The sequence below is a fragment of the Lagenorhynchus albirostris genome, chromosome 4 (assembly GCF_949774975.1).
Source record: "Lagenorhynchus albirostris chromosome 4, mLagAlb1.1, whole genome shotgun sequence".
Taxonomy (NCBI): Eukaryota; Metazoa; Chordata; class Mammalia; order Artiodactyla; family Delphinidae; genus Lagenorhynchus; species Lagenorhynchus albirostris.
The window spans coordinates 76596752-76608268 of record NC_083098.1 but is presented as its reverse complement, the minus strand read 5'-3'; the positions used below and the strand labels follow the sequence as shown (position 1 = coordinate 76608268).

Below are 11517 nucleotides of genomic sequence, written 5' to 3'. Positions count from 1 at the left end.
CCTCATAATCTTTTCCTTTCTCTCCTCTGGTTTTGGCTAATGTCAGTACCTACCTGGTCATCAGTCTCTGCCTATCCTTTCCCAAATGCTGGAACCAATTGATCTGCATCTCTAGGCTCACTCCTGCCTGGATCTCTAGGACAAACCTCATCTTAGGCAGGAAGATTATAAGTTATAGCCCAATGCTTTGGGAGTCAGCAGTAAGTCTCTTTGAATAGTCTTGACTGTGGTCCCAATTATCCATTCAGATAACAGGGCTTTTGACTGATCCTTATTTCCTGTCTCCAATTCTGGTCCTGTAGTCCTTACTTCCTATGCTTTGCCTTTTTTCCCTCTGCTTGGAAAATCCTTCTCTTTTTTTCTGGCAAGCACACTTTTTTTTTTTTTTTTTTTTTTGCGGTACGCGGGCCTCTCACTGCTGTGGCCTCTCCCGTTGCGGAGCACAGGCTCCGGACGCGCAGGCTCAGCGGCCATGGCTCACGGGCCTAGCCACTCTGCAGCATATGGGATCTTCCCGGACCGGGTCACGAACCCGTGTCCCCTGCATCGGCAGGCGGACTCTCAACCACTGCGCCACCAGGGAAGCCCAAGCACACTCTTATATGTCCTCCAAAAATCCATTCAAATGTTGCATCTCTTTAAAGCCTTCCCAGGCATATGTGCAGTTTTAGCTGGTCCGTCCCTTAACTCTGCTCCTGGTCTTCTACACGCACTTTAGATTGCATTGTATTCTATTTTGTTAACCTGTGTAATTTCATCTAAAAAACAGGGAGCTCTATCTGGAACGCCCGTATCTCACTCACTCTTTTATCTCCAATGCCTAACACAGTAAGGAAACTTAATAAATGTCTTAGAAATATACCTGATACCCCAGTTTCTAAGACCACAGCCCTGCCTTGATTTTGCCAACCTCTCTCGCACTTAGATGGTGAGATACCTGATTTTCCTAATGCCAAATTCCCCTTAGGCTATCTGAAAAAAAAAATTCCCTTCTCTTGGATTCCTTCTTGCTGATCTCCAGCTCTGTGAAAGGACACCTCACTACTCTCCTTGATGCCAATTCCTGCATAGTCTTTAAATTCACTCATAAGACCACAACTTTGATGTAGGTCAGTCCCAAATGCATTATCTTCAAGCTTTTTTTTCCTGAAATAATATTTTAAGTCCAATTCTCCCAGCACTCTTACGAGATAGGTCATGTTATCCCCATTTTACAAATGAAGAAATCAAGGCTCATAGAGGTTAAACACCTAACCAAGCTTTCAACTACTAAAGAGACAGGATTGAACCTAAGTCCACTTGACTAAAGTGTTTGCTTTTTCTACCATATCACATAACCTTTAATTCTGCGCTTCCTTTTGCCTGTTACATATTATTAGCATTTAGAAGTGCAAAGCAGAGCTCCGCAAGGCTAGAGTACTAGTCAGAACATAGAGACCATTATCCATTCATTCACATTACAGTGGGTTAAATAGTGTTCCCCCCGCAAAAGATATATCCAAGTCCTAATTTCCAGTACCTGCGAATGTGACATTTTTTGGGAATAGGGTCTTTGCAGATGTAATAAAGTTAAGGATCTCAAGATGCGATCACTCTGGATTTAGAGTAGGCTGTAAATGTAATGCCTGATGTCCTTATAAGAAGAGGTGAGGACAGAGACACACACATGGGAGAAGATGATGTGAAGACAGAGGCAGAGATTGGAGCCATGTGTCTACAAGGCAAGGGATGCCAAGACTTGTCACCAAAAACTAGGAGAGCAGCCTGAGACAGATTCTCCCTTAGAGGCTCCAGAAGGAACCAACCCTGCTAACTTCTAACTTTCAGAACTGTGAGAGAATCAGTTTCTGTTGTTTGAAGCCACCAAGTTTGTGATCATTTGTTATGGCAGCCCTTAGGAAACCATCCAAAAATTAAACTCAAAAACTTCCCCCCAATCTACTGTTCCTGTGTTCTCTTAGTGAATGACACCACCATCCTGTCAGAAACCTCAAAAGTCATTCTATACTATTTCTAGTGTGATCCTTCTGCAGTACAAACCTGATCATGTCTCTCCTCACCCTGGTGCTTAAAACCCTCCAATACCTTGCATGATAAAAATCAAACTCTTTATGGTAATATATATACATATGTATATGTATATATATATATAGTCCTTTACTTTTTGGTTCCTGTCTACCTCTTTTTAGCCTCCTTTCCTGCCCCTTCCACAAACTCATCCTTCACTCCTGCCGTGTGCAGTATCTGCAGTTCCCAAGTATTTGTCTGAACATATCAAGTTCTTCATGTCTCTGTGCCTTTGCATATGTGGATATTTCTCTTTTTTATCTAGATATTCTCCAGCTTGTCCACTAAAACGCAGCTCAAGGGATATTTCTTTTGGGAAGACTTCTTTTTTTTTTTTTTTTTTTTTTTGCGGTACGCGGGCCTATCACTGTGGTGGCCTCTCCCGTTGCGGGGCACAGGCTCCGGACGCGCAGGCTCAGCGGCCATGGCTTACGGGCCCAGCCGCTCTGCGGCATGTGGGATCTTCCTGGACCAGGGCACGAACCCGCGTCCCCTGCATTGGCAGGCGGACTCTCAACCACTGCGCCACCAGGGAAGCCCTGGGAAGACTTCTTTAATCTTCCTCCCCATCATGAATTGCAGATTTCCGTGCCCCTGCCTGTGATCCTCAAGCATGCCTTTATTGTCACATTTCTTCCACTAAGCTGAAATTTATTTATTTGGCCATCTTTCTGGTCCATGAATTCATACCTCCCCAAATTCCAGTCATCTTTAGGCACCAACCTCAGTTCCACCTCTGCCTGACAATTACAGCCAATCATTATTATGCTCTTTTTAAAAAATAATTAATTGATTAATTTTTGGCTGCGTTGGGTGTTCGTTGCTGCGCGCTGGCTTTCTTTAGTAGCAGCGAGCGGGGCTACTCTTCGTTGCGGTGCGCGGGCTTCTCATTGCGGTGGCTTCTCTTGCTGCGGAGCACAGGCTGTAGGCGTGCGGGCTTCCGTAGTTGCAGCACGTGGGCTCAGTAGTTGTGACGCATGGGCTTAGCTTCTCTGTGGCATGTGGGATCTTCCCAGACCAGGGCTCGAACCCATGTCCCCGGCATTGGCAGGCAGATTCTTAACCACTGTGCCACCGGGGGTAGCCCTTACTCTCTATTTTTAACTGTATTGCACCAATTTGCTATGACACTTGCACCAATTTGCTATGACACCCATTTGATACTTAGTAACACATTATCTTGTGTTATTTTACTTTTCATGCACATAGATTGTGCTCCTGGGTAGACTGTAAGCTCATTAAAATATAGGGATAATGTGTTACTACTTCTGTGTTGCCCCAAATCCTGGACATATTAGGAACCAAGTACATCATATGTACTTAGTAACTTTGATGGGTGACTATTGGATTAATTTTTTTCTATTGGGTAAAAAATATTACTGGCACCTAAGTGTTGCTGATATGTGCACATGCATTACAATTTCCTTTCTTCAGGGGGATGGAGGAGGAAGTAGAGGAAGGTCAGTGTTTCCATACAATTTTATATTTACCCTATTGTAACTTGTCACAATGAACTATGGTTGTGTCTCTCTCTCCTGAATAGATTGTGAGATGCTAGGGAGAAGGGACTGAGTCTAATTTTGCCTTAGGATTAAGGCAGTTGTTTCTGTCACACTAGAAATTCAGTAAATGTTTATCAAATGTGTCGAAAAGATCTATTTCAACATCCTTCATCCTAGAGACTGTTCTCATGCTGTCCCACGTCCCTCTCCTCAGGTGTTTAAGGGTATCTTATAATGTAGATTATACCCACTGCACCTTTGCATCAGCTTAATGTGTCCTAAGCTCATACCTTCAATGACCATTTTCTCAGAGCCAAGTATTTGCCAAGAGTCTAGCGAGCAAAGCTGAAAAGCTTGAGGGCAAGGGTGCCTTCTTTTTTGAACTAACTAAAATGATGGAATCCTGGGTTGAGATAGGAGGGGTATCTTGTAACCCTCAAAAATCACACCAAATCTACTTTCCCCCCTCTTCTAATCTGTATTTGCTACAAATGTTCTATAGTATCAATAGTTTATTTACATGCTAAGGTGATACAGTTGTGATATATTAAAATGTTCCTCATTTTTGTAGTTTAATCAATAGTGGGCATGAAACAATTTTACAGAAAAATTCTGAACTGTTGCACTGAGTAGGGAATGCTTGTTGGTATTATACAGAAAACAGCATCCCTGCTTCTGTCCAGCGGGGGGAAGCTTCTTTCCAGTGTGGCAGAGAACAAAAAGACCCAAATGAAGTTGATAGTATGAGAACACAGAGCATTCAGGTTGCAGAATGCTCAGTGAATGGACAAATTAGTGTTTTCTACCTACGAGTAGAGACAAAGTGCTTTGGCAATACTACCAATACAAATGGAATTTAAAGGACACTTCATGCAATCGGGTCAGCAAAGGCTAAAAGATTTTCTTCAAATGGTAATATAGGCCCTGACCCAAAGGACTGAGATTCTGACACGGACAGCCGTAGGATAAGAATAGCATGGCACACACAGAAGAGGACTGGAGTGCCTGAAAAAAGAATCCTGGCCAGAGCAGAACAGATTATGCCTTTAGCCACACTGGCTAAGGGTTTGCAACTGTCCCTAGTGAGGGAGCACTGGAAATTATGATGAAGATCCCACTGTATATCCTTGTAGCTTCTTGCATACAGGTTTCTTACACACAAGCGTGAAAAACACACACAGCTCTCACTATACTGAGAGTGGGTTCTGTCAGTCTTTGGTTGGCTTCTTAAAATCCCAAATTAAAAATATCTCCAGCTAACTGATGTAGGTAAAATATGAACCAGACACAATTAAGGACTTTCAGAAAGCCTATTCCACCCAGATGTTTGACTCTTACACTTCTCTAGATCAAATGGCTCCTGGCTGGGTGGTAGAATTATGATGCTCTAAGAACAACTAACTGGCTATTACATTTGCTTTTCTTCTACCTCAATGGGATTATGACATCAGATATGAAGCAGCCAATCATCTCCTTCCTACCTTCTTTCCTCTTTTCTTTCTTTTACTTCTGTATCTTTTTGTTAACAATTCAGTTTATCGAACATTTATAGAGGGCTTAGAAAGTGTCACTTGCTGTGCTGAGGAAATTAAGCTAAATAAACCTTTGCCCTTTTCTTTAAGAAGCTCACAAGTTTATATAGGATGCAGAAAAATAAGTTTAATATAGTATGATAACTTTAACAGTATCAACATGTTTAAAGTTAGAGAGAGAAAGTATAAAGAAGAGAGTAATGAGCTTTGTGGGGTTGGAGGAGTTAGGAAGATTTTGTCAGTTTGAGCTGGATTTAAATTAATTAAAAGTGCAACTAGGGCTTCCCTGGTGGCGCAGTGGTTGAGAGTCCGCCTGCCGATGCAGGGGACGTGCACGGGTTCGTGCCCCGGTCCGGGAAGATCACACATGCTGCGGAGTGGCTGGGCCCGTGAGCCATGGCCGCTGAGCCTGCGCATCCGGAGCCTGTGCTCCGCAACGGGAGAGGCCACAACAGTGAGAGGCCCGCGTACCACACACACACACACACACACACACACACACACACAAAGTGCAACTCTAGTGAACCCACTTGTTTATTTCCTGGAGGTTAGGTATATTAGTTATTCCAGAAAGTCTGCAGATTAAGTTGTATGCAAGAAAGAGGCTCAACTTTTGCTTATTGGCTAATGCTCTCAGAATCAAGGCTTGACCTCAACTGAACTGTGAACCAAAAACTGAAACAAAGGGCAAGATTTGCTCAATCCGAACCATAACCAATATGTTAAAAGGAAAAAAAAGGAAAAATAGCATTAAAGAATGTGAGAACTGTAAGAGATCTTAGAGCTCATCTAGTCCATGTTTTTCATTATATAGAATGGAAAAAACATGAGGTTCGGAATGATTAAAGACTTATGTAAAGTCATGAGAAGCCACTAACTGGCAGAGTGTGAGATAAAGCAAGAGTATCCATGTTCCAAGTTCATTGTTCTTTCAACTTCTCCATGTTACCTGAGAGCGTACCAAAAAGAAAGATTTGATTTTTATCTTTTCTTCCCAAATAATTGCCTACTTGATAATATCCTAAAATAATCAAATTGGAACAAAATTTAGAGCATCAAAAGATTCTCCAAATAGTAACTTTACTTAACTGATATTTTCTTTCATATATACACATAAAATAGACTTTTATTTATTTTTTTTAAATTTTTTTGCGGTACGCGGGCCTCTCACTGTTGTGGCCTCTCCCGTTGCGGAGCACAGGCTCCGGACGCGCAGGCTCAGCGGCCATGGCTCACGGGCCCAGCCGCTCCGCGGCACGTGGGATCTTCCCGGACCAGGGCACGAACCCGTGTCCCCTGCATAGGCAGGTGGACTCTCAACCACTGCGCCACCAGGGAAGCCCTAAAATAGACTTTTAAAGCAGAATCTCAAACTTCTTGAGTGCATACTTGTAGTTTGAAGCATATGGATTCCTCTTTAATCAGCAAAATCGACTGTTTGCATTCCAGACTCTAGCTCTCTCTTAAATTGATTACCATCCTACACCCATAAAAAGCTCTGAGGAGGAGATCATCATTAAGGGCACTTATGAGGATATCCACTTATTCCTACACGTATGGAAATTCTAACTTGTATCAAGTAACATCACCAGAGAGCTAAGAAATGGGGTGTCAATTGCTTGGCTCTCTCTTTGATGGCATGTGTTCTAGTTTTACCCCCTTAGCATTGATCAAAGGTGACTGCAAGAAACAATCAAATTAAGATTGTTTCTATATTTTCTAAAAAAAAAAAGGGGGGGTTATTAAGGACAGCTTCATCTATGTTGTTCTATACTCTTTGGAAAAGAATAAACATATTTTAGAACTGGTACCAGAAAAATGTGTTTTCATTCAAAAAATTAGTATGTATACTTTTAAAATCAAATAGTACTAATCATACCGCCCATTTTCCTTTTTGCCTTGACTACTACAAAGCCCAGAAATAAATGTAAAATAAGGCTCAATCTTAGTACATAAGCTTAAATTGGGGGCATATTTTTTCCATTAAAAAAATTTCTAGGGGGCTTCCCTGGTGGCGCAGTGGTTGAGAGTCCGCCTGCCTATGCAGGGGACATGGGTTCGTGCCCCGGTCTGGGAAGATCCCACATGCTTTGGAGCGGCTGGGCCCGTGAGCCATGGCCACTGAGCCTGCGCGTCCGGAGCCTGTGCTCCGCGACGGGAGAGGCCACAACAGTGAGAGGCCTGCGTACCACACACACACACACACACAGATTTCTAAATCTAACAATGATATTTTCCACAAGCCTTTTACTGTAAGCCATCTCAGATCCTCTTTTGGAAGTTTTGGGGGGATAAATAAGGAATAAGTATGCATTTCCTTTGTTTTGAGTCCTTAAGAACTATGCTTGTTGTTAGTAAGCATCAAGTTCCTGCTATGGGCAGCCATGCTCCAGAATTCTACAGAAACCAAGAAGTGTATGAAATGACTGGAGGCCTGAAGGGTCTTGAATCTAGCTGTGGGGCTCCAGTATTGTAGAGATAAATAACATCAGGTAGCATATTGTAAAGTGATTTCAAAGACCCATTTTATCCTAAGACTCTATAAGTCTATTAAATTAGTAATATGAACATTTGGTCAAAGCATATTCTGTTTTGAGTTGGCTTAAATATTGATATTTTGACTAACATTTTTCTGAAGGTGGTAAAGTTTTTGGGTAACTTTGTTTCTGAGTAAGTTTTCATAAAAGCAGTTTGTGTTCATGGTAGAAATTTGGAAAATCAGAAAAGTATAAAGGAGCAAATTAAAATCATCCATAGTCATGCCTTGGTTTCACGTTGTATAATGTAACACAATATATATAATTTAGTGTCTGGCTTTTTTCACTTAACATTATGTAGTAAGAATTCCTAGATACTAGATATTCCTCAATAACAAGATTTCTAGTGTGAAAATTTCATTGAATGGTTTGCTCAGTCATTACCCTATCATTGATTTACATTGTTTCCAACCTAGTTTTCTCTGTTTAATATAATACTGTGATCTACATTCGTCGTAATAGTGATCATAGCATTTAGGAAGCACTTGCTATAATATATGCCAAGCACTGTGCTAAGTATACTTCACATGAATGATCTTATTTAGTCTGTAATATTCCTGTGAAGTAAGAACTATTGTAAGATGATATAAACAAGGATTAGCAGTTAATTAAAGTGTCCATAGCAAGGAAGAGGATTTAACACAGTCTAATATAAGCAAATATTCCAACTTGGTTTTTATTAATAAGTAAATCCGACAGTTCAAAGATTCCAATTGCCTATTAAAGTGTGCAGTTACTGGCCCTAAATTAAGAAACCTATGAGATTCTTCTCCATTCCCTTCCTCCTTCTTTATAATTTTTTAAAGGAAGAAAGTCTCTAATGAATAGTGGTTTTTTTAGTTTAGTAACTGTTATTGCACCATGATAAAATAATATGTGTTCTTTTTATATTCCTTAGTTTTTCTCTTTTTGTAGAGATATAATCAAAAGAATACATTATGTATGATTCAATATTTGTATATTCTGTGAAATGATCACCACAATAAATCTAATTAACATCCATCACCACACATAGTTACAAGTTTGGTTTTTTTTTTTCTTGTGATGAGAACTTTTATAGTTCTTATTTTGTGGTCTATAGAAGATAGTAAGAACATAGGCTCCAGAAATGAGCCTTTCATTTTTATTAGAGGACATTAAAACCGTTGTAATTAAGAGGAAAAAAGGGGGGGGCAAAAATTCTGAATTTTACGGTAGGTGGACATGTGCAATGTTCATATATTCTCATATACCTGAAGAAAAGGAACTGAATTAAACTAGCTAGTTGAGGCCCTGCTCCACCCACACTGTTTTAATGAATAGATAAGGATGATTTGCAATCTGCACATCATTTGATGGCATAGAAAATAAGGGTTCTAAAGTGCTTAATGATGGTTGAAATGGTTTTATTTCTTAAGTAGTTCAAACTGTCACTGTGGCTTAATACACCCTTTTGAAATAGCGCCAAACCGGCCCTGAACTTGAACAAAGTCTCAATTAGAGAATTCATAATTAAATGAAGCTTTAGAGTGTTAGTGATTCTAAAAATAGACCAAATCTTGTTTAAACCTGATTAATTTGTGAACATCCTGGAGCTAACATCTATTTACCTGGGCACCCACAAAACCCTAGGTGTTAACAAATGAAGAATTAAAGCCTTGAGAAATGAAAGAATAAAGGAAGGACCCAAACAGGTGCTTTCTTCAGAGCCTAACCAAAGACATCTAGGGAGAAACGACCTTTGCTTTTCTAGACAAGAGGCCTCCAGCTGACCCCCATCCTACACTGCAGGCGCATTTCAGCCCATCAGCGGGTAGGGCAGCCGCCGTCCGTAGTCTTAGCGTCTTCCAGCCCCCGGCCCAACCCGGAGTCTCACTGGCTTTGGGCACCCTCGCTTTCGACCACCAGCAGCACCACCAGCATCGGGAGGAACGGCGGCATCGCGCGGGGTGCCCGGGACCCCCGGGGTCGGAGGGAGGGCGCCTGGGCTGCAGGCGGGCGGAGGGCGCGGCTGGGGCTGGGCGGCGCGCGTACCTAACAGCCGCGCGCTCACGTCAAGGTTTGTTTCACAATCACCCGGGTGTTCTGGCCGGGGCTCCGGGCAGCCGCAGGGGAGCCTGGAGACCGCGCGGGGCGGCGTATGAGCTGCGGCGGCTGTGGCCCAGGGCACCTCCCTCCGGCTTCCCGAACCCTGCCCCGTCCGACCGGAGAGGGAGGATGGAAACACCAGCCGCGCTCTGAGCCCCTCCAGAAGATAACACTTTTCCCGCCACATCGGCTCGCGGTCCACGAGTCCATCTCCCAGAGCGGGGCCGAGCGGAAAAACGAGCAATGGCGGATAACCTGAGGAAACTGGTCTCCAACGAATCTTTAAGATCGATGCAGAACCAGCTAGAGTCCTGGCTGAGGCAGTACAACGTGAGTCAGGGTGGGAGACCCCCGGGGCTCGCCCCTCCCTCTAGTTCCTCGCACGACCCTCGGCGGGGACTTCTTAGCACTGGTCTCCGGGTGGCCGCTTTGCCAAGTCCCGCGGTTGTGATGCCTAACTAGGGCCCAGCATCGGACCCGCATCGCCGGGAAGGAAGGAAAGTGCGGGTTCCCCTTTCTCCGTGCGAAGCGCGGGACTCGGAGTCTGGGAAGAGAGCACGCATTTTACCCAGCAGTAGCCAAGGACGCTGGCGGCCCTAGCAACGCGAAAGCCCTGCGAGCCGCCGGGGTCTGGTAAAGACTGCCACTCTCCCACCTATCCCCTCCGCCAGCAGTCTACCCTCATACCCCCGACTCGAATTATTATTATTATTTTTACTACATCCCTCCTCTTGCCTTTCCTCAAGTCTCCCACGCTGGGGATAACTTGTGGTTGTATCAGGATGGATTTTTATAAAAATACACCCAGGAGTTAGTACCCAGAAATCAGTGAAACGGGCAGTTGTTACTGTTGCGGGTTTCACTTGTGTTCTGGTCAGCATGGCAAGTAAGGCACAGTTTCAACACCAGGGCAGATTTCAGAAGGCCTGTTGCCAAGGCATGTGTAAGCCCATATTCTCTCATCAAACCCAGAAGGGTTCTTCAAATCTCCTTAATCCCCACTCCCACTCCAGTTCCAGTTAATCTCCACCACCCAGAGAGTAGAACTCCAGTGCTGAATTTTGCTTCGGTTGGTCTGTCTTAAAAAGGGGAGTCCTATTTTCACACAGTAAGTAGAACAGGGAGGCAGAGAGAGCTGGGGACACGGAATCAGTCCCCCTAGCTTCTAGGTCTGGCTCTGCATAGAACTAGCTGAATCAACTTATTTAAACCTCTGGGTCTCAGTACCTCCCCTGCTAAATGGGAGACTGGAATTAGATGATAGGTAAAGTTCCTTTTTAGATCTCAAATTTTTGAGTCTAGATCAGCTTGTTTCTGAAATTCTACCAGGAAAAATGCAACTGGTTGCTGTCATGAGTCCCTGGGCTTTCCTATCCACCCTCTAACCAGGGCTCCTGGGAGGAGGGGAGCTCAAAGCATAGCTACAGCTTTCTTCTTAGCCTTCCTTCCTAGGGTTTACCCCCTTCGCGCACATTTAAAGAACGAGCACTGATTATTCCTTCTCCACCGAGATTGCAGGAAAACTAAAATTCACCTCTAGCACAAAGCCTTGGATTCCCCTTAGCACCTACCTTTAAAAGTGGCTACTTGTTACCTAGTCTCAGAAGGTTGAGAATAACAAGTCCTATACATGTATTCACCCTTCTTAAAACTCCCTCTTACAAGAAAAAATGTTTTTCTTGCTTGTGGTCTAAATTAACTCTGAATATTAAAAAGTGTATTCAGTTTGTCACTAGACAATATTTAACACAAATGATACTAGTAGTGGCTGGACCAAATTAAATGATTGCTTTGAAAATACCTGTAAGTACT

General features: G+C 43.1%; 1 protein-coding gene across 2 annotated transcripts in view; it reads left to right on the top strand.

Moving 5' to 3' along the window:
- Window positions 1-9783: 9783 nt before the first annotated feature.
- The window catches only part of SPATA18 (spermatogenesis associated 18), a 29697-nt gene continuing 27963 nt past the window's right edge, over window positions 9784-11517 (top strand). For both annotated transcript variants that reach the window (XM_060147279.1, XM_060147278.1), the window contains exon 1: window positions 9784-10035. In XM_060147279.1, the coding sequence (XP_060003262.1) occupies window positions 9949-10035 (87 nt within the window). In that variant the 5' untranslated portion in view covers window positions 9784-9948. The remainder of the gene's footprint in view (window positions 10036-11517) is intronic.